Source organism: Trypanosoma equiperdum, assembly GCF_001457755.1.
Source record: "Trypanosoma equiperdum strain OVI genome assembly, contig: ctg_1150, whole genome shotgun sequence".
NCBI lineage: Eukaryota > Euglenozoa > Kinetoplastea > Trypanosomatida > Trypanosomatidae > Trypanosoma > Trypanosoma equiperdum.
In genome coordinates, this window is record NW_027123117.1 from 14,666 (window position 1) to 36,276 (window position 21,611).

The 21,611-nt window shown below is 45.5% G+C and overlaps 8 protein-coding genes across 8 annotated transcripts; all 8 read left to right on the top strand.

The window, feature by feature from the left end:
- Positions 1–1,737: 1,737 nt before the first annotated feature.
- TEOVI_000640500 (structural maintenance of chromosome 3, putative) lies at positions 1,738–5,337 on the top strand (the record flags this gene model as incomplete). Its single annotated transcript, XM_067220426.1, has 1 exon — positions 1,738–5,337. The coding sequence occupies one exon, from the start codon at positions 1,738–1,740 to the stop codon at positions 5,335–5,337; it is 3,600 nt and encodes a 1,199-aa protein (XP_067076527.1).
- A 2,094-nt stretch (positions 5,338–7,431) lies between these two features.
- Positions 7,432–8,439, top strand: TEOVI_000640600 (queuine tRNA-ribosyltransferase, putative; the record flags this gene model as incomplete). Its single annotated transcript, XM_067220427.1, has 1 exon — positions 7,432–8,439. One exon carries the CDS (start codon positions 7,432–7,434, stop codon positions 8,437–8,439), a length of 1,008 nt encoding a protein of 335 aa, XP_067076528.1.
- A 170-nt stretch (positions 8,440–8,609) lies between these two features.
- On the top strand, positions 8,610–9,404 carry TEOVI_000640700 (uncharacterized protein; the record flags this gene model as incomplete). The annotated part of the gene is made up of 1 exon (XM_067220428.1): positions 8,610–9,404. One exon carries the CDS (start codon positions 8,610–8,612, stop codon positions 9,402–9,404), a length of 795 nt encoding a protein of 264 aa, XP_067076529.1.
- Positions 9,405–11,314: 1,910 nt separating this feature from the next.
- Positions 11,315–14,338, top strand: TEOVI_000640800 (Meckelin (Transmembrane protein 67), putative; the record flags this gene model as incomplete). The annotated part of the gene is made up of 1 exon (XM_067220429.1): positions 11,315–14,338. One exon carries the CDS (start codon positions 11,315–11,317, stop codon positions 14,336–14,338), a length of 3,024 nt encoding a protein of 1,007 aa, XP_067076530.1.
- Positions 14,339–14,875: 537 nt separating this feature from the next.
- On the top strand, positions 14,876–16,150 carry TEOVI_000640900 (uncharacterized protein; the record flags this gene model as incomplete). The annotated part of the gene is made up of 1 exon (XM_067220430.1): positions 14,876–16,150. One exon carries the CDS (start codon positions 14,876–14,878, stop codon positions 16,148–16,150), a length of 1,275 nt encoding a protein of 424 aa, XP_067076531.1.
- A 319-nt stretch (positions 16,151–16,469) lies between these two features.
- On the top strand, positions 16,470–17,120 carry TEOVI_000641000 (vesicle-associated membrane protein, putative; the record flags this gene model as incomplete). Its single annotated transcript, XM_067220431.1, has 1 exon — positions 16,470–17,120. One exon carries the CDS (start codon positions 16,470–16,472, stop codon positions 17,118–17,120), a length of 651 nt encoding a protein of 216 aa, XP_067076532.1.
- Positions 17,121–18,856: 1,736 nt separating this feature from the next.
- TEOVI_000641100 (uncharacterized protein) lies at positions 18,857–19,678 on the top strand (the record flags this gene model as incomplete). Its single annotated transcript, XM_067220432.1, has 1 exon — positions 18,857–19,678. One exon carries the CDS (start codon positions 18,857–18,859, stop codon positions 19,676–19,678), a length of 822 nt encoding a protein of 273 aa, XP_067076533.1.
- A 1,250-nt stretch (positions 19,679–20,928) lies between these two features.
- Positions 20,929–21,486, top strand: TEOVI_000641200 (phosphoglycerate mutase protein, putative; the record flags this gene model as incomplete). Its single annotated transcript, XM_067220433.1, has 1 exon — positions 20,929–21,486. One exon carries the CDS (start codon positions 20,929–20,931, stop codon positions 21,484–21,486), a length of 558 nt encoding a protein of 185 aa, XP_067076534.1.
- Between the last annotated feature and the right edge of the window lie 125 nt (positions 21,487–21,611).

Consider the following 21,611-nt stretch of genomic DNA (forward strand, 5'->3'; position numbering starts at 1 on the left):
TAGCTAATTAAAGACGCTGCTTCTCCATACGTGGTGGTATCTTTCAAAGCGGATCTCCCCCACAACAGCCTGTGCACTTGGTATACAAACCCTTTCATTGCCACAGTTGGCCCCAACATATTTCCCTTTTTGACGAGTGTAACAGCGCCTCGTAGGAAGGGTATTACCCCTCAAGGTTTTGTGACCACCCTCATTCTTCATATATCTTGTTTTCCCCCTGCGCAGCCATCTCCTGTAGGGCGTCTCCTCTCCTCGGTTCCCTCTCGTGAGCTGTGTGTGCGTGCGTGCATGTGTAATAATGCGTTTTTGCAGCTCTTTAGAGGGGCTGAGAGTTTTAACATGCATCCGAAACGGCCCTCGACGCACGCTCTGCGGTAGCACACCCGTTTAGATTTGCTCCTGCAAGGCAATACCCATCGGTGACATTAGAAGTGGAGTCTGTTACCATCCGTGGTGCTGCTGGACTTGAGTTCGACATAATGACGTTTGCGGGTGGCCCTCCATTTCGGACTCCGTGTCATTGCGACACATCCCTCGCACATTTTCGCACCGTCCTTTGGTGGCCTCCACCGTGCCGAAGACCCTCTTGTGACTCCCTCCGTTTTAAATATTCTCGAGCTTTCTAGCGAGCACTGCTGTGTGGTACGATCAGCTCTGCAACCGGGCGGTGTGGGTGTATCCGGTTTTCATCTGCACGAGGAATCTTACACAACTATTTTCATTGTGGCTCCTTTCGATGACGGTATGTTCGATGCCCCCTTTTTTTTAAAATGTTGTGTTACGGATTCATGTCGGTGCAAATGTGATGTGGATCCTGCACTTAGGGGCGACGATGGTCGGTGGTGTTTGTGGAGCTCCCGTCTATCTGGGTCCCTTCACGGAATCTGTACCGTGTCGTGTTGAGATGGCCTCGCCGCCCCCTTTTAAGATCGGATAGAGGTAACAAGTGAATTGTCGGGTATTAGGGTTACTCTCTTCTTTTGCGTGGAAGTATATTCCCCACCCGATGCAGAAGTGACGGTTCTGTTTGCGGAACTGGTTGAATCAAAACATATCTTTGCCGGTCTTGATGGGTGCGGCAGCCTCTTGATATTTTATTGTAGCCCGAGTAGAAGTGGAGCCGAGATCCGCGGTAAGTTGTTGGCCGGTCATTGTTGTAGCGTATGGTGCGCCACGTGATCTATCGTTTTTTATTTCCCCCTCATTTTCTTCGTAGCCGTCATTTTCCCCCTTTTAGTATTGTAGAAAAGATGTGTATGGATGGTAAATGACGGATCATTCCCCTCGTTAGAGGAAGCTACTTTACTAATGCTTTTGTTGCCTTAGTCAAACTGCTTGTCTAATGAAACCGTGCTAAACTGTGGTGTGTGTGTGTGGGGGGGGGGCGGGGGGGAAGGCCGTGTGCCGCGCCTGCTAGCACACCACAGCAGGTAACCATGCGCGGACGTTGCTTACACCTTGGTAGCTTCACTATCATTTTGCTGCTTAATGGTACCGTTTGTTAATTACCTTCAAGCAATGAGATAACCTTCTTATTACTGTTTTGTTTAATGTTGTCTTTTGTTCCACATCCTAAGCTTCTACATCAGGAGAGTGGTGTATGTTGTTGCGCTGACTTTGTACTTTCCCCCTTAGACTGCACGGTTGCCAACATGAAATAACCTGAACTGATTGTTTAACATTACCGTTTGTTTTGTTTTTTGACTACCCTCTTTCTTAGACCACTTACAGGATACTATGTATATCAAAAATATTCTTATTTCCGGATTCCGCTCGTACCGAGAACAAGCGTTTGAGCAGGAGCTCTCGCCGAAAAACAACGTGATCGTTGGGAAAAACGGAGCAGGCAAGTCGAATTTCTTCGCTGCGATCCAGTTTGTTCTTTGTGAGAAATTTATGAACCTTTCTTCTGTAGAGAGAAAGGATCTGTTCCACGTTGGATCCGGGAGGCCTGCGTTGCCCATCTTTGTGGAAATTATTTTTGATAATTCTGATGGTCGTCTTGTAATACCGGGAAAATCTGCTGTGAATGAAGTGCGTATACGGCGTACACTGGGCCTTAAGCAAGACGAATTTCGTGTAAATGACAAACGGTTCACGGCCACTGATATCCGGCAACTGCTGGAAAGCGCTGGGTTCTCGTCAACCAACCCTTACTATATTGTTGAGCAAGGCCAAATTTCAAGTTTGGCAAACATGAGTGATGAAGAACGGTTCCAACTTATAAAAGATGTGGCAGGTACGAGAGTTTATGAAGTAAGGCGAAAGGAGAGCGAGAAGATTTTGGAAGAAACGGAGGTGCAGCACGAGAAAATCGGGGAGTCTATTGCTCAACTCGAGGAGCGTCTTGAAGAGCTTCGGTCTGAGTCTGATGAACTCATGTCGTTCCAAGAGATTGACAAAAAAAGAAAGTGTGTTCAGTACTGTATCCTTAACTCAGACCTGAACGCTGCAAGAGAAGAACTTCGGAGGCTGGATGATGAGAGGAACTCTTACATGTCCCGCAGCGGAAGGGATCATTACGATATTGATGAAGCGAAAGCCATCATCAGTGAAGCTGAATCGGAGATACGTAATTGCGATCAGCGTATCTTGAGGTTGGAGGGGGAGCTACAGGACCTGGATACGAAAAGGGGCACATTGATGCGTGAAAAAGAGATTGTGCAATTAAATTGTATGTCATCTCTCAACACGATGAAAAGAACAGAGAGTGTGAAAACGAACGTTCTGAAGAGGGTTGGAGAACTGAACAAACAGATAGCAGAGACGAATGCTGGCTTGAAGAAGAAGCTTGCTATCATACAACGGGAGCAGCTTACTGTTGATCAGAAAAGTGAGGAACTGTCCGCCATAGAAGGAAAACTTAAGGCACTTGAAGCGAGACGGGCTCGTCAATTGCTTTTCAAGAACAAGCAAGAGCGGGACAACTGGCTTGCTGAAGAGTCTAATAGAAACAGAAAAACCATAGAGAATTATAAACATGAATTAAAGTTTACGTGTAGTGAGATACAGAAAGTTGAAAAGCAAATTGAGGATGAGGAAACTGAACAGAAAAATTGGGAGGAATCATTAAAGAAATCAGATTCAGTTATAACGGAGCTTAAATCAAAGTACGAAGAGACGATGGCCTTCAGGAATTCACTGAGCGTTAAAAAGGGTGACCTCTGGAGAGAACAGTCTGCCCTTGTACAGACGGTTCGGACACTACGCGAGAATCACAACAAAGCCCGCAGTCAACTCGAAAAAGTAATTCGCTCAGATGTTCGTCAAGGGTTGCAGTCTCTTAAAGAGGTTCTGGACGAGCTGGCCGACCCATCGCTAACAAATGCTGTACATGGCCAATTAATTGAGCTCATCGGCGTCTCGAACGGCTACGAGACAGCTGTTGAAGTGACAGCTGGTAATTCACTCTTTAACGTTGTTGTTGATTCATTCGAAGTTAGTGCGATTTTGCTGGAGAATATGAACAGCAGGAAGAAACCTGGACGTATATCATTTTTCCCAATGGATACGTGTAGGGGCACGGTGACACGGTTCGGTGAAGGTGTCGAGTGTAGCAGCTTGGCAGACCATATAATTTGTGATCCGAAGTTTGCTGGCATTGTTGCCGAACTATTTGGAAATACTGCTGTTGTGACCTCCATTGCAGATGGTGAAAATGTTTCAAAAAAGTACGCATGTGACGCGGTAACGTTGGATGGGGATCAAGTCAGCCGGAGAGGTGGTATAACAGGTGGTTATATCGAATCTCGGAGTTTGAAACTCTCTGCTTTCAAGTATGAAAAGGTTGCTGCTGCAGATTTTTTAAGAGGAGATGAGGCCCTGAAGAAGATTACTCAGGAGTTGGACAACGTTAACCAGGCCTTAACAGGTGTTGTGACCACCCTTAGCTCGCTCAAGACGGAGATGTCCTCCATAACGAAATCTAAAGACGGCTCACAAGTTGTCGAACAACATGCACAAAGAAAAGCAGCACTGGATAGGCAGAAGGATAAGTTATACGCATCAAAGAAGCAGTTGGAGGACATGATAAATACTGCCCAAGTAAACATAGCCACCTACCAGCATGAGGGAAAAGAAGCGTTCAAATCGGCATGGAGCGAAGGTGAACAACGAGAGTTGGAGGCGCTGGTGAAAGATGTCGACGACCGCCGCATGGAACTCTCAAAACTTCAGCGGCGGAGTGCACAGTTGGCTGCGGAAGTGAGGGCCTTGGAGGATATGCGGCTTAACTTAAACGTCCAACTCACGGCTACTAAAAAGTTCTTTCACGATTCCGCTCAACTCAGTGCAAGTAATACCGCTATTACTAATGAAAAAGAAAATCTTGACGATGATATTTCTTTTAACTCGCAGCAAGCCAACGAAGTCTACAGGTTATTGGATGAGACCAGGAAAGAGAAACTTCGCAGGGAGGAAGAAGTCGAGAAGCTTAGGAGTGGCTACCTTGAGGCTCTGAATTCTATTCAGGAAAGAAGAGATTTCGACGGAAGGACTCTAATGCAGCAGGCACATTGCATTAGACGTCGTGATGGCGCGGCGGAGAAGATAAGGCAACTGGGCGTAATACCCAAGGAAGCTGAGACATATTCTGGGTTGTCCAGAGAAAAACTAATACAAACACTCAAAGAGTGCAATAAAGCTGCTGAGAAATATGCACATATAAACCGAAAGGCAGTTGATCAGTACAATACATTAATGGAAACGAAAAACGGTCTTGTCGCCCAGAAAGAGGATCTTCAGAATGAACTGAAGAGTATTCGTGACTTAATGGACCACCTCGACTGCAAAAAGGATGAAGCAGTTGAGCGGACATACAAGCAAATTCAGTTGCACTTTGAGCAAGTTTTCAAAGAGTTAGTTACGACCGATGACTGTTACGGTAAACTTCAACTCATCATGTCAAACACCAGAAAAGAGGCAGGTGAGGATCCGTATGTTGCTGTTCAGATAAAAGTTTCTTTCGGACTAGGAGCTGCCGTCACTGACCTGAAACAACTGAGTGGTGGACAAAAATCACTTGTGGCGCTGGCGTTGATTTTTGCTATTCAGCGCTGTGATCCTGCACCATTTTATCTTTTCGATGAAATCGATGCTGCCCTCGATACTGAGTATCGGGCGTCTGTAGCGAAGCTTCTTTCTAAAGAATCAGGGTCGTGCCAATTTATTACAGCAACATTCAAAAACGAAATGCTTGACGTGGCCGATCACGTGCTCGGTGTTTTCTTTCACAACAAAATAAGTCGTATTCAAGCAATTACGGTTGAAGAAGGTAACAAGCTTTTGAAACAAGCAGTTGTTGAGGAAAGAAAAAGAGTCCGTGAGCATGTTGAATGATGTCGATAATTTTTTTTATTATTTAGGTGCTAGGGCATGTGGGGAGGAAAGGTTACTTATTATTTTCATTTTCTATCTACGCCATTTGGATGACAGAGGGTTCGCTGTTCCGTTACACTGAGCAAAAATGTAACGCAACGTTTTACATACGAGTATGGCTTGATGTATAGAACATTTTTTTCTTAACGGCATTTCTTTACATATGGTAACAGTAGTTTTACTTGGGTAACATATTTCCACTTCCTCTACCTGACCAATTTACTTAGCATCCTATATACTAGAGAGGCATATAATATGTAGTGTCGGTTCTTGTGCATTGGAAAAAGAGGGCGGCTACACGGTCTTTGCTTTGTGCAAAACTTGTTGTTACCCTACGGGAGTTTTTCCTTTGAAAACCGTTTGTATACCCTCAATTTGAAGTTTTTCAGCGTCTTTATGCCTGTACGAGCGGGGTAACTTCGTGAAGCTGCGACCCCTTGAATACGTCTCTGACTCGCTGAAACACACTAGCGTGTGGCAAAGGGCATATTCTTTGTTTCGGGAGATTTCTGGCTTGTTACTGTGTGGTCGACTTATGTGTGTTGCTCACGTGGCTGACAAGACAGAATCGATAGACGACAAGTAAGCGCCACCACTACAGAAGACTGTCACAGAATTTGGTGCAGGAAATGACTGTTACAGTTGTTTGAATTCCCCTCATGCTTTGCAGCAGCGCCTAATCTACCGCTGATTTAACGTGCAGTGCTACACCACGCCTCCCACAATGTACGACCTACAAAGTGAACGGGTACAACTCCCTGCCAGGAACGGGCGGCGTTAAGGCGGCAATATAGAAAAGACCACTATTATCACGTAGGCAAATATTTTTTTTTTGCGTTCATCGACATGTAGTCGTACATAAAACGAAATGACTTATTGTGACATTAACCACTCCACTTACATGTTAATATAATATTCGTTTTTAATATTTTCTCTGCACGTCAGCCCGACCTGTGAGCTGACGCCAGCGGATAATCGTGTTCAAATTTAGCGTCACCGTATTATATATTAATATGTATATATTTGTGCAGAGCATAAAGCGACCCTGCACGTATATCGGCTTTCTAATGTTAAAATAAGTATTCGAGAAGGCGGGACAGTTACTACACTACGCTCATGTGACTGCAAGGTCGCTTCACCGCCATTGTAAAAATGACCGTATACTGGAGAGTAAAAATCCAGATGAAATGTTGTCGCTCCGAGTGCGGGTCAAACAATTTCTTCAGGTTTTGTATAAGTGGCGACATTCGAGTAGAAGTTGATGAGTATACTTAAACCCAAGATTCATAATTGGCATTTCACTTGCAGACAGTGAAGTAGTTATTTTTTTCGGCAACAACTGATTGTCCTCGGCGTTTCATTGTCATCTCAGCTATTGTTTTCAACCATCTTTTTAGCCAGCGGTTTGAATACATTTTCGGCAGTGCTCGTTCGTATCGCTGTACACTCCTCTCTCTTTCCCTCTAGATATATGTCCAAACTGTTAGGAGGGAGCAGTCTATCAAGAGATGGAGGAGTGAAGGAGGTTTTGATGTGGTGCAAAAGGTGGAGAGAAATGAGAAACTATTCCAACTATCCTCTTTCCTTTTTTTCTTTTCTTTCTTTCTTTTTTTTTTTGCCTTCTCTGAGTGGAGGTATGAATCGTTTACTTTGGTTGCTTTGAACTTTTCTCCATATGAAGGAGTATGTTACTCAAAGTGTTGCATCTCTACACTTTCACAAATTGTATACATATCCTCTCTCTTTTCTTGAAAACTTCTGTCCATGAATTAACTGTGATTCCTCTTATAGCGTTTTTACGCGTAAAGGAACCATTGTTCCCTTCAAGTGCACCACAGATAATAGCACAGTGGCGCCAACAACCAGCTGCACGTGAAGTATCGCTTAGTTGCATATTTTATTGGTTAGGTTTCTTGCATATTTCACGTGTTACTCATTTTTAAAATGTTTTGTATGTTTCTTTAGTGTTGGGAACGAACGTGCCAACTTTTTTTTTTACCTGACAACTTTTTTATTTAATTTTGCTTTTTCTTAGAGGTGGCAGCAAATAGTGGAATGCACGGAGTGTATCCTATTTTAGTTGTTCCATGCAGACGTGGTGGTATACCGTACCTAACACCCGAACAGGCGCGTGATATTCTTGGAGAAGAAGAGAGGATTTTAAGCCTGTCTATATTTGATGCATACGAATATAAGGATGCGTGCAAAAAAGCGGGAAAAAGTTTTGCTGAATTTTGCGGACTTGGAGAGTTCAGAGTAATATTGACGGTACGGAGCCCGTATGTAGGAGCTCATGCCAGTGTTTCTGCATCTGAGACGGCGGTGTTTGGGGTCCACGAGAAAGGCAGGATATCTTTTAGCAATGAAAGCTGGGCGGAAATCGTAAAGTCCGTCATGCCCAACATGGCCATTACTCTTTACGACAGTGTTCCCTTGCATGAACAACATTCAAAACGGAGGAAGACAGCATCAACAAGATCGCTGAAGTGGGCTAAATCCGCCGAGTGTGCCCCAGACATTGGTTGTGAGTTGATAAAGGCCTCGTCTGTTGCTGATAGGGAAAATGTGTTTGTATGCGCAGACGAACTGGGACAAAATGAGACGATTGTACAATATGCATCGCGGTTGTGCGAAATAACGAAGAATCACTACGTCATGAGTCCTACGCCTTCCCTCGGTGCTGTTCTGATGGCGCTGAAGGTTGGTGCTAGTTTCATTGAGTGTGCCTTACCGTGGACGTTGGCGGAAAGAGGTATAGCGCTCGTGTTTGACATGAATCCTGTCCACGGTTGCTCACCACAACGGTATGAGTCGCAGATAGATCTGAATGATCATTGTTTTGCAGTAGATATCAACCCTTTGTCGCAAGCCTGTGTGTGTTCCACCTGTAGGAGACATACTCGGGCATATGTGCACCATCTCCTAACAGTCCAGGAGATGAACAGTTGTATCTTGCTTGTTGTTCATAATTTAGCCTTCCTGGTGCAGCTAATAGGGCTTTACAGAAGGTCAACTGCGGAGGCTCGAGAAAGTCTGCTAACTTGGGTGCTGGCACAGTTGTGAGAACATTCAACTTAATGAACGAATAATAATAATGATGATCGCATAATTTTTTTTTCTTTCACGTTCTCCTTTCTATGGAAACACTTGCTCTGTCTTGACGCCTGTAAGAAAGCTCCTCTGCGTTGGTATGTCGGTCTCCTCCATTTTTCTATCTGTTGTATCCTTGTTAGATGGCCGCTGTCCCTTCAGCACATGTGGTAGTAAAGCGAGGGAGAGAAGAGGGTACGGAACAGTGTGGGCAATACAGCGCGTACTTTCGCTGTGGTGAATGGAGCTCGCTTGTTACGCTATACAGGCCAATAACGACGGAGATGATCGAGGAAAAGCTGTTCCGTGGCGTCGATTTCTTTTTTTCGCCGCACATATCCGATGTGGTGGGAAGCAGGTTGGTCCTCACTATCTGTGAGTCAGGAACTCCATGTGATAAACTGTTCAAGGATCGACCTTGGAAACCATGCAGTGTTCATGGTCCCTTTCGTTGTTCGTGTCACGCTCTAGAACATGTGGCACGTCAGGTAATTCAGTTGCAACGCGAGTTGTTGTGGTTTCAAGGGAAGTTGGAGGTATTCGACACAGAGGAAGCACAGCATCCCGATACTCCTTTCTTCCAGGTGGACGTAGCGGGAGGAAGTGTGTCTCTTGTTCTCTGTGGACTTCCATTCCCTGAGCGCCGCTTTGGCCCCTTTCCGCTCTTTTCCGTCGACAGCCGTTATTCCATAGGCAAGGCTATCGCAGCCGCGTCAATCAACGCGGAAACAACGGAGCACGCTGTTCATAAGTGTGTCCTCTGTTCTATTAGTGCGGAGAGCAGGTGTTGTATTTGTAGGTGTATAGTTTGTGCTGAATGTGGAAGTGTTTGTGACTGCTGCATGAGAGAGGCGTGCCGAGCCTGCGTTGTCACGGATATTGGCCCACAACAGTGTGAGTGTGCGCTCTGCATCGCGTGCCATAATTGGGCCGGATAATGAGCTTTAGAAGGCAACCCCACTACGTTCTCGTCGACTAAATAAGTGCTATAGAGCAAATTCGTTTCCGAAGCGTACTGCACTGCTCGCGGTTGAGTTTCTTTTCTGCCCAGAATGAATGTGATCACGGATAGATGATCCTTTCCGCTTTATTTTCTAGCGGTGATCCCGCCACAGTTAAAAAAAAAAATGCTTTTGTATAGGAGTTGATTGACGAGCAGCTAACAGTACCTGATCGGCGCAAATGTGAATCTTGTGTATTTGTACCAGCACAGCGGAATGCAAATATACTCGCATGATGTGCTGAGTGTATGCGGAGTGCACTGCATCCGTGTTTGACGTTCGTAAAAGTATTGTCACCACTGAAGTTTTCCTGCGTTCGATCCTCTGGCTACCTCTCTTTTCCTTTGCAGCATTATTACTTTCGTGCGCTTGCGAACGTTACACCCGTTACTGGACCGTCTTTTCCCTCTCTGGCTTTAGAGAGTGAACGGTCGAAGGTGATGCCATCCAAGTCAACGTGAAGTTGCGAGTATCGTGTGTGGAACCGACGTGCTTTATTTGTGAGAGGATACATCACTTTTGCGCCGCTAGCTTCACCCTGTTGTGGGCATCGGCAGCGTAGCCACTCTCGTCGTGTGGCTTCGGGAATATTAGTTGCGTCGTCGTGCTGTTTATATGTCTTGGATGTGAACATGTGCCACCAATATTGATAATCAATGTCTTTCTAGCCGTGAGGAGCGTTTCATTGAGGGAGTCGGTTCCCACAGCGTAAAAGACCATTAAGCATTATACAGGACGATGGAAGCTGCTCCCTAGCAGTAACAATATCAGTTTACTGTGTTTCCGCACATATATAGCTTGTTTTTGCAGTGTCAAAGTGCATGGAGTTGTTTAAGCTCTCTTATTACGTTCTACACCTCTTAAACTTTCTTCGTGCTGCACTCATATATATATATATATATGCGTCTGTGTGTCTGTGTAACAGTTGAGCTGAAGTGGTGGCTTGACTTCTTTTTTTTTTTTGCTAACACATTGTTACCACTTTGACGCTTTGCCGTGATTTTTTTTTTTTACCTAGAAGGGATGCGAGTAAATTCTCTGTCATTCCCTTTACTTAACGGGTTGTTTGCATTGCGCATTGGTGAAAGATCGACGGGGGGAAGCACGCTGCATATTATTGCGCTCTGTTTGCGGTCGCTTCTTTGGTGCCTACCTGCAAAAACATGTTGTAGTTGGCGCAACTTTTACGTACAAGAGGGGGAGGAGAAAGGGGCTGATGTGTTGTCTACGGCCAACTGGAACTTTTGGCATATTTTCTTTTTACCACTACACAACCGAGAACAAGCGTCGACGCAATGCGTTGCTTCCCTTGACAAATGGGTGGGTTTTCTAGCTTTTCATTAATATATGTTCGTATCGCTGCTTGTGGTGATCGCATTACCCCAATCGGTGGTTGTTTACTTTTCCTTGATGAGTATATTTTATACATAAATGGGCACGCCGCGTTGGAAATGCCAGCCCCTGAAGAATATGGTGAGGTGTTGCGATAGATCTTTTAATCACCTGTATCTTTTGAATAGATCCATCTTTGTTTTGTGTGTGTGTGCTAGTTTATCTATTACCAAGTAACCGTCTTTCGGTATTTTATTCGGTTCCTGTTCGAGATTACAGAGCGGGATCAACCACATGGGGCGACCGTGGATTTCAACACCTCTTTTTGTATATCTTCCCAAAGGGTTTGTCGCATCTGTTTACGTATTGTACGGTGTGGCTGTCAACATTGTAATGTGTTACTGCCTGCCTATTTATTGTCTTCCCCGTCATCGCTATTGTAGTTACTCTCATCGGCACTTGTTTCCACGGTTACAAACGTGGATCAAGCAAAATTGAACCGATTAGCGGGTGGGATGAATGCCATCCCACTCGTCCTCGTGTATGTGTTTATTGTCAGCAGCAGTTTGCACGCACCGTTTCTTCCCGGCATTCGGACATTAACTGGAGTTGACGCCGTACGTAGTGGTTCGGTAGGTGGGAAATACTCTGCGATGCGGCTAGATAAAACCGTGTCAGTTATAGAGCGCGCGCTGATAGAGTTCCGAAAGGGACATGACATGTGCCCGTACGGGTTCGCAATGGTGGAGCGTGTTGACACCGGTGCGTTGCTCTGTGTGAATTGTTCGCAAACACAAGCTGTTGTTGGACTTGTGCCGCACAGTAACCAGTCGCAACGGTGTGTACAATGTGGCGGTGACAACCGTATTGCTGGGTTGAGGGATGCTACCTACGTGAAGGATACCGGGACATGCGCCTGCCCCCAAGGGTATCAAGTGGTTGAGTTCATTGGTACTGTGGTGCTTGTCGCGCAGATGTGTGCACCTTGTGCAGATGGAGATTGTAACACATGTACTTCCCCGTTAGTCAAAGATAGGAAAGGTCGCTGTGTCTGTGCTGGCGTTTATGTCCAACTCGATGACGGTTCTTGTGTTCTGCCATCGGTGCAGGTCGAGGCACGTAAGCCGGTGGAGGCTACCACGGCAACACTGTTGCCAGTGGATACAGAGGGTGGAGGAATATGGGGGCCGCCTCTGACTTGTGAAAATATTGAAGAATATTCCGCTGATGCGGCCGTGAGGTGTGAGGGTTTGGACAAAAGCGCATGCAACATGTTGGCTAACTTGTGTGTGTTTATGAATTTCGACGAGGCATCAACACCGTGCCGTTTATACGATACTCTTTTTTCGCAAAGCCCCACTAAACCCTATATGCCACCGCTTTACTACGGTAGAGATGACACTGTCGGGTCGGTCGTCTTGAACTCCTCTTCGCTTACCGGAGCACCGGCTACTCTGACATTTGTGGTTGCACGTTACGATTTGAATGGTATCTTGGTTGGAAAGAGCCTATTGTCGCGTGATTTTAAGTTATGCAACACTCCAGGCTCGATTTTCACGAACTTCTTTGTAGTTGCGTCCAACAGGGAACTTCGATGCTCTGTTAAGTGGGAAGAATTGGAATCCGACTACTCGACTACACAGTTCTTTGAACTGTTTCTTGTTAATCCGTTTAATGTTTCTGATGATATTCCCATTCCCCTCGTTGTGGACGACACAGACGGCGGTATATCTCCCAGTAACGCTCGAGAAGTTCACGTCTTAAGCATGATCACAGGGGGTTACAAACGCCGGTTTTACATGTATGGCAGGGGTTGTACTCGAAAAGGCAATTCGACCGAGCAGGTGCTAACCGATTATCACGTTACAACCGTGCGGCGGGTGGTTTTTGTATTCAACGTGGAGGGCCCCTCGATTCAGCGGCGGCTGAAGGCTCCTGCTGCCATTTTGCAACTAGCTTCAACAAAGTTGTATGATGATGCACCCTCCTTTTCGGCACCTTCAAATGATACCTACTTGACCAGGAGTGTTGCAGTGCTATTCACATTGGTAGACGATCCCATGGACGTAGTCGCTATGAGAGCGATGGTAACGGCTTGTGTCTTGTGTTTTTGCACAGCGTGGATGAGAACATTTGGCTGGATGCGCAGAAGACAAAACATGATACTGAATGGCGGTGCAGCCATTCGCTTCTTGGTGTATTTTTGTGACCACTCCGGGAACATGTTTGCGCTCATCACGTTGCTAGCATCATGGTACTTGTTTTTTGTGTATAAGTTTCAGGACGTTTCCGCAGTTGTTGTGATTAAGGATAAGTATGTGTGTTTTGAGGCTATGATGTACGTGTCCGCGGCGGCTAAGGGGATTGCTGTTCTTTTTGCCGTTATAGAACAATGCAACGCCGATTACTTCGTGATAGACTGGGAAAGAAGCAAAGGCCAGCTACTGCGTGAGAACCGCGTGTTGCCCGTAAGCATGTGGCGATCTACCTTTGTCGCCAATGAATTGAATGGCCTGCAGGTGCTGCGCCAGTGGCATCCTCTTTTTACCATGGTAATGATGCTGTTCTTCCTTTCAGGCTTGAACTATGTAAGATATGCGGAAAGTGTGCCTATCGACTCTGCACCCGGTGGTGTGGGTGTGTACCAAGTTACCACGCTGCGCTTCGCGCTTGTCACATTAGTGTGTATTATCGTATTTGTTGTGGTGCATGTTCTTGAGTTTCAGTTCTATTACCGCTTTGTTTGTGTTCACCCACTGCAGAGTTTTGTGGACCTTTGCTCTGTGTCCAATATTTCCGTATTGATATTGCCTGAAGAACAGTGGGGTTACTATATCCACGGTGAGTCTATCCACGCTCACTCGGATGTGAGCATGGAGGAATTCCAGCAAAACTTGTGCTTGGAAGCTCAAGGTGATTTGCCGGTGCGTGGTCTCGGAGGACAAAGCGAGTGCCAAACATTTGAGGTATTTATGGGTGTGCACACGCGGCAATACCTTTACGTTTGCTCGGCCAGTATTGAGGAAGAGCAACAACGGGCACTCGGTAAACCACCGAGCCCGGTGTACACTGGTAAGAAGTGGCATTTTTTGAAGTGCCTTTTCGGTGTGTCACGTAAGCCCCGCGCTTATGATTCAGGCACGCTTGCACTAAAGAAACTCATCAATGATACGCTCCGGAAGAGCATTAGACGTGCGGAGGGAACGCTGCTGTCGAAGTCTGTAATGCATGGTTCACTCGACATAGCACCAAATGTACTTTATATGAATGGTCCACAGTCGGGAGATAAGGCAGGCAAGGATGTGTTTTTTGTGGATGATGTAACGGCATACGGCAAAGCGTTTCTTTACGGTATAGACATTGATTTGTTCATATTTTACATGATGCTGTACGCATCGGTAGATGTGGCCACACACAACTTATTTTATGCATTTGCCATCACTTTTGCCGTCGAGTTTCTCCTTCGATGGTACAGAATGACTGAAGGCGTCGTAAATATTAGCTCTAAAACTCTTATAGACGATCGGTTCTTTATTTAATGCTTAACCGTTTTCTTGCGTTGCCATCTCCATTGTTATTTTTTATTAGTTATTTTTTAAAATTTTCCTACCTCGGAGCAGCAGGATGAACAGGCCCCGTGTCTTCTCACGTCGCCACACATAAGTAAGGAAACTTATTTGTCTCTTGTTTTCAGGGATGTCCAGGTGGCAGAGTTGGAGTGTGTGTCTGTTTACGCGTGGTTCTTTTTTAGTTGGAGTGCAAAATGGCTTAGGAGAGGGACAGTGAGTAATGAGATGTACAGCATTTTCAGCCGTTTCTTTACGCGGCGAGCAGTGACAGATGTTGTTCGTGCATGGCCACTCACTTTTTTCGTTCCCTTTTCTTTTTTCTTCTCTCTTTCGTATTTCTGTGGTTCTGTTTTTAAGCCCACGCTGATTCCCTTCGCCGTTGAACGTGGTTAGGAAAGTGAAGGGAAGGAAGGAAAGGTGTAGTGTGGGAGGATAATATTCACATAAGCCTCTTAAAACCGCGAAAAAAAAAAAGAAACAACTTCCGAATACGACGGATATCTTATCATGTCCAGGAGGTGGTCTTGCTTTATTGTATCCATTGGTGGCCCGTTAGCGCCGTTTCGCAGCTGTTCTCACAGTTCTCAGTTCCACACGCAGAAGAAAGAGCGACTCGGCGTAGTCGACATTTCCTCGCGCAACATAAACGAAGAAATGGCGTCGAAGGTTCCACTTTTCCTTTATTTTCATGTCACAAACAATGCGGACGTCGCCTCCTACACGGAGCGGTTAGCGGGGCAGGTGGACGCCACAAACCGAAGATTGCAGAACAACAATATGGCAGAAGTGTACCAAGAGTTTGGAAAGGACCGTGGGTTGGCAATCAAGCTTGGACTCGTGGACTGCGTTAGGAATGGGTCGCTAACTCAGCAGTTCAACGTGGATCCGCACATGTTTCCCATAGTGTATTTCGTGCGGAATAAGATTTACGCGGATAAAATGGTGGGTATTGTGCCAGAATCACAAGTGAAAGAAGCAATTGATGCTTTCATCGAGTATTCGGCTCAGGAGAGCAAGAATGAAATGGAGGGAACTTCAGTCTTTCAGAAAGTTAAACGTAGTGATGAATACGACGAAAATGCCATGACGCTACTGAACGCAGCCCATACAAGGTTGAAAAATAAAGATATACCTAAAGCAAGGGAACTCTTTCAGAAGGCATACGATGTAGCAGTTACCGAGACAGATGCCGTTTGTAAACGTCTTGGTATCTCAAAGGAAAAGAAAGTGACCCCAGAGATGTGGGAGGCCCTGAAGCGTGAGGGATCTTATAATGCTAGCCCACAGGCACTTTGTGGGTTGGCCATGTGTGCTATGGCAAGTAAAGATTCAAAGGAGGCCCAACGCATTGTACTGAGAATACGGGAAGAATTCCCATTTGCTACACGTGACCTTCGTGACGTTGCGGAAGCTGTTGTCCGCATCGAGTTGCTTGTCATCAGTGACTTTGACGTTGAGAAGGATACGTATGCCACACTCTTGACGTATGATGATCTTACCAAGGACCCCGCAGCGCTGTATCGTCAGCGTCTCAAGTTAGCCGTCGCGCACTTTGTGGAAAAACGCCACCATAAGGGCATTGAGGAGTGCCTTCGTCTCATTCGTGCCGAACCAAAGTTGCTTTCTGCGTTGAAAGAAGCTGAAATTGTACCTAAAGACACTATCCTCGGCCCAACTACAAAAACCCCGGCGCGGCAGGTTATTTTAGGGATATTTGAAGCTCTTGGAAATAGCAACGAGCACACTATTAAGGGTCGCGAGTTGCTGCAAGCATACCTTTAGCTTCACCCTGTGCCGGATTTGACGAACTTTGTGCGCACTTTTTTTTCCCCGCCAACCCTTGCTCTCTTTCTCCCTCGGACGTGTTCTGTTTCATTCGTCTTTATAGAATGATGTGAATTGAGTGTATCATTCACGTTCGCTTGTTTCCCCTTTCTTCCTACTGTTTCTCGCTTTTCTTTACCTTTCCCCACCTCATACGCACCGAAACACCCATTGTATAGGAGGTGTGTCGTCAACTATAGGAATTATAGGGTATCCAACAACTTGGAGAGAGAAGGAACATAACCGTGTTTGTGTTGCAAATCGCAGACCAGATCAGATGCCCATTAAATATAGTTGTGTCAATGAAGGGACAACCATCCTAGCCGAGCACCCACAGGGTGAACTCCCTAAACTTGCGGAGTTGACGCAAAAGGTTATAGCCACAGTGCCCGGAAACGAGTATCGAAGGAAGACGGTTGAAGATAAGGATGGTGGAGTCAACTATCACTATATCAGCAACGGTGAGGGCCGCACTGTGGCGTGCGTAACAACGAATGATATGAGGATGCGAACGGTTTTTGCGTTTCTTGAGGCTGTCGAGTCCGTTGTTCGGTCGAGTGCCGGTCAGTCGGGGGGCGAATTGCGCAACGGCAAGAAACTTCTTCAGCAGAAAATGGAGTTTTACAACAACCCGCAAAACGACCGTATTACGGCCTTAAATGACGACATCAATCAGGTTGTGGATGTAATGATGGACAATATGGACAAGGTACTGGCCCGTGGGGATCGTATTGACACATTACATGAAAGGTCTGCAACTCTCTCGGAGCAAGCGCAGCAATTTCAGCGGCGTTCCACGCAGCTCAAGCGTAATATGTGTTTGAAAAACCTTAAACTCACAATTATGATTGTCCTTACGGTAGTTGTGATCATATTCATTATCATTATCTTTATCTGCAAACCGAACTTTTCCAACTGCAAGTCATAAGTCGTAGTAGGAAAGGAAATGCAGTTGAGCAACATGGGGAGAGAAAGGGTAAAAAATTCCAGATTGAAAATAGAAAATTTCAGCGCGTGTTTTTTTTTGTGTAGTGATTGACTTTTTTTTTTTCTTTCCTTTCCTTTCTTGTTTGGTTTGCATGTTTCTTCCCTTCAGTTTTCCTTACCCCTTTCGGTTTGAGGGGAGAGAAGGAGCAGGGAAGAGTGATAAAGTCAAAGGAAGAGGCGGTGCTGGTACATGTGTTCCTGGGGCGAACACCAGCATGATTTTTTTTTTGAGTAAATAAAATGTTTTTGTTGAATTTGGAGGATCTCCTACCTCCACTGCAGTTGTCGTTGTTTGTATATCTCCTGCCTCCATGCTGTCGCCTCCACCATTTCATTTTGGTTTGCCTTGCCTTGACTGATACCACCAGATGAAGAGCGGAGGGGCAAACTCAAGGACTGGGACAGTGGCTACCGCAACCGAGCGTTTTTTTTTTTGCTACTTTCGCCTTCTACTCTCTCTCTCCTCCATTTTTTCTTTCTTTTCATTTAGGACCATTTCTACGCGATGGTTCACGGGCCCTACGAAATTTATGCTACCCCTGTGTGACGAACCAACGACTGCGTACTGTGGCCCTCGTTATTGTTGTCCTTGTCTCGTCATAATAATCATCATTTTTCGTTTACTTCCTCGCATTCGTCACCGGCATCAGTATCATTAGGGGGTTTCGATTTCCCTTTTGCTTTGATGTTTTTCTTATCTTAACTGCTATTAAACGTTATAAAAAAAATGAAAGATAATCTAATGATATTGTGACACAAGATAAGCCACAAGCAGACGAGAAAAGAGTGGAATGTTTGTCATCATTGGGAAAGCTTCATCCGTTCATTTCTTTTGGTTGCTTGAGGAAAAGAATGAAGCCGATGAAACCACCTAGATGCAGAAGGTATATATATATATACATTTTAGGTAAGAATGAGAGAAAGACGGAATGCTCTTTCTGAGGGAAGAAAAAAAAATGAGGAAAATGTTTCTAAAAAGTTTCTTTTTACCAATTGTTGCTTTGTAGATCACCTCCTCCCCTTCGCATGATCATACATCAAATATATGTGTATGCGTGCATGTGCGCGTGCGCCCGCAATGGAAATGCTGGCATCTTGTGTGAAATATATATTTGGCAAGCTTCCACTCTTCATGGTGGTGGGAAGGTATGTTTGAAAAATGAAGTGTAACCATTTGGTGTCCTTGCTTGCACTTGTATTTCTCGCTTTTCGTGGAGAAAAGTAAAACGAAACAAACTGGAAAAGAACGAGGGAAGAGAGAGAAACCAAGCGATTGTGCGGTCTCGTACCGGCACCTGTACCCGTCTGCATATGTATGTTTGTGTTTGTAACCTTGCTAGCTACTGTCCGAACAACGATTATTCCTACTTGTACCTCTTTACTTTTACTTGTCGGGTCCAGTAGAGGATTATTATTATTATTATTTTTTTTTTTTGGTGGGACGAGAGTCACGGCATACACAACAGTCACAAAGGTTCAGCAACGAGAAAGATTGAGCAGAAAGAAAGGCGACAATCCGCTGAGAACAGACTGAATTCTTTCCACCGATTTATTTGTAACTATCAGTGTTGGTGAGACGAGTTCGCATACGAAGAGGAGGAAGTGGGGAACAATTTAGCTGTATTGTGGAGGGAGAGAGGAAATATTTAGTGAAAATTTTCTTCAACAAAACGAAAGATGAATTCGTGTGATAACGTCGGCTGGCGCTTCATTGAGGAGGCTGTTATTCGCGATAAAGGCTATGACGAGGAGGCTATCCTCACAGCCGTTTTGCAGTCGCACTTCATTCGTCACGGTTTTGTCAATTCACTCAAGGCGTTTACCAAAGAGTTGCGTGACCTGGAACAGAGGGGAAAGCAACACAATAGCGTATTGGGAGCCAGCGGTGTCTGCGGTAAAGCAGATGCGAATGGCGGCGAGAAAGACGGGCAGTTGCAACAAGGAGTTTTGGAGTGTGAAGAAAATAATAGCGGGGAATGGGACACGCGAAATGGTAATGACGGTTGTGCCACTGGTGCTGAATGTGTTGGGTCGGTATTGGAGGGGATGCAGGTACGCAAGTGTGTTCAGGTTCTCTGCCACAACGAGGAATATGAAAAGGCAGCCGCGCTTTTACCAAGCAGTAATGAAATGAAAGTGAGACTGCTTGCTTTGGAGGCCGTGAAACGCGCCAAGAGAAATCAGTCTGCCGCTATATCTTTCCTATGCAAGCAAGTTGGTCCCTTAATTTACAAACTCCCTGATGCTGTAACGGCCCACCACATCTTTGTCGAATCTTTAGGTGCTGTAACTGGCGTTAATGGTTCTTGTTGGGAAGTTCCTTCACCCTGCGCAATAGCGCGGGAGGTGAATGAGTCGCTGTTGGACAGCAGCGAACCGAGTGCACTTGACGTATTGCTGTCGTGGTCTGAGTTACAGCAAGCGGCGAGGAGTGTGGAAAAAGAATTACATCATAAGTCAACTTTTCCCTTTCCGGTCATGGTGTCTGACAGAAGTTGACACGGGTACCGTCAACTTTTTTGAGACTTGGGAGGAATACCTGGGGTGGGAAACGAGAAGTAGCCTCCTCTTCCCCAAATTCTTCTTGTTTCATCTTAAACGTTTGCCAACGTGAGGAAATTTCTGTCACTCAAGCTAGCTTGGCGAGGCGGTTCTTGATTTCTGTTGTTTGTGCCAGTACCGCGAGGTGTAGTTAGGTTAACGTGCAGGTAAAGGCCCCTGCATGTTATTCCTAGCTTTTATTTTTGTGCTTATTTCATGGAGGTAGCGCGTGTCTTCATACATTGGTTTATGTGAATGTTCTTTGTAAATTCATTTCCCTTTACCGCTCTATTTATTCCTTTACCAATTTTGAGGATTAACCTACGACACGCGTGTTTGTTGATCATTCACTCTTTTTATTTGGCCTTTTCTTCTATCAGTTTTACTGTTAGGTACTGCGTACACTCGATGTTTGTGTGTATGTGTGTGTGAAGCGAGTAGGCGTCATGACGGGTTGAGCGGGAAGATCAAATTTGAAACTTTCCGTTGCTTTCCCATTTTGTCCAATTTCTTCGTGTTATTGCTCAACACACCAACTTGCTGTTTCTTTGACTTGTCTTTTATCGCTTCGTGTTGCTTCTCGTGTAGTCTTAGATTGGGTTTAAGGCAGCAGAGTAGGTCCGAAGTTATGATTGCCGGCGGTGGTGAGTTTGTAGTGAGTGCATCTCCATGGTCCCCTCGCTAAAGAGCTGCATTTCGCCGAGAGTGAACAAAAAAAAACCAGTGTTTTCGCTCGTATAGAGCAGCTCCAGATTAAGTGAAGTGCGCGCCGTTATGGGTTCATTTGGGTAGGTTTTTCTGTTTTTAAGTTGATTCACCGACGCTGAATGTAAAGAATGCACTTTCGCGTACCAAAGTGTTTCGCGTTGACTTAAGCCCGGTGAACGTACGAAACTCGTCCTCCTTGGCTCATTGACTTAGTCTTCCTTTTTGTTTAAGCTGTAGTTTAACTGTTTTTTTTTTTTGCATTATATTTAACGCACAAAATTTTTTTTGTGCAATTGCTTGTTATTTGCTTTTTGTCCCTTTGTGAGTTGCATTGTTTTTTTTTTGGTTTGAGTCGCGTTTTTCTCATTATTTCCACAACACGAACTATTATCATTTGTTGCACTGGCTGTCAAAAGTGACCTACAGAGTAATAGTAGGAGACTAAATCAGAAGCACTCGTAGAGGAAGATAGCGTGTGTTGAAAAGTGAGCGCGGATCGTATGGCAGAGGTGCATGTATGTAGGCATGGCCAGGACGAAGATAACCGCGATGGTTTATTAAATGGACGCCGTGACCGGCCTCTAACTGCTTTAGGCCGTGAGCAGGCCAGTGAAGTGGCTTTGAGACTCAAAAATGGTGGCGTCTCATATGACGTAATTTTGGCATCCCCCCTCCAACGGGCTTACGAGACCGCGTGCGCCATCGGTAGAGCCCTCGATTTGGTTGTGGAGACGGACGAGGAACTTACGGAGCGAGACTTTGGTATTTTGGCCGGCAAACCGGTGTCTGATATCCGAAAGTACGCCGGAGAGAACGTTCTCCAAGGTGACAAAGTGTTGTATTTTCTTGAGGTGGAGGGTGCGGAGACATTTGATGAGTGCTTTAACCGGGCTGCACGCTTGTTGAAACGCGTGGATGAACGGTTCAGCGGGAAACGCGTCCTTTTGGTGTGCCACGGTGACATCGGGAAAATGGTGCAGGCGGTGCGGAAGAACATAACATGGCGAGATGCTCTTCTGCTTCCATACATGTCAAACACTGACATTGTGGAACTGTGATGAGGGCCGCAGGCATCAGGAATACGAGTTGTGGGAAAGCGTTGCGGATTGGGGAAGAGTCAAGGGTAGCCCGTATTCTGATGTTCGTAAGTATACGGGTAGTCGCTGTATGACTACACAATGAC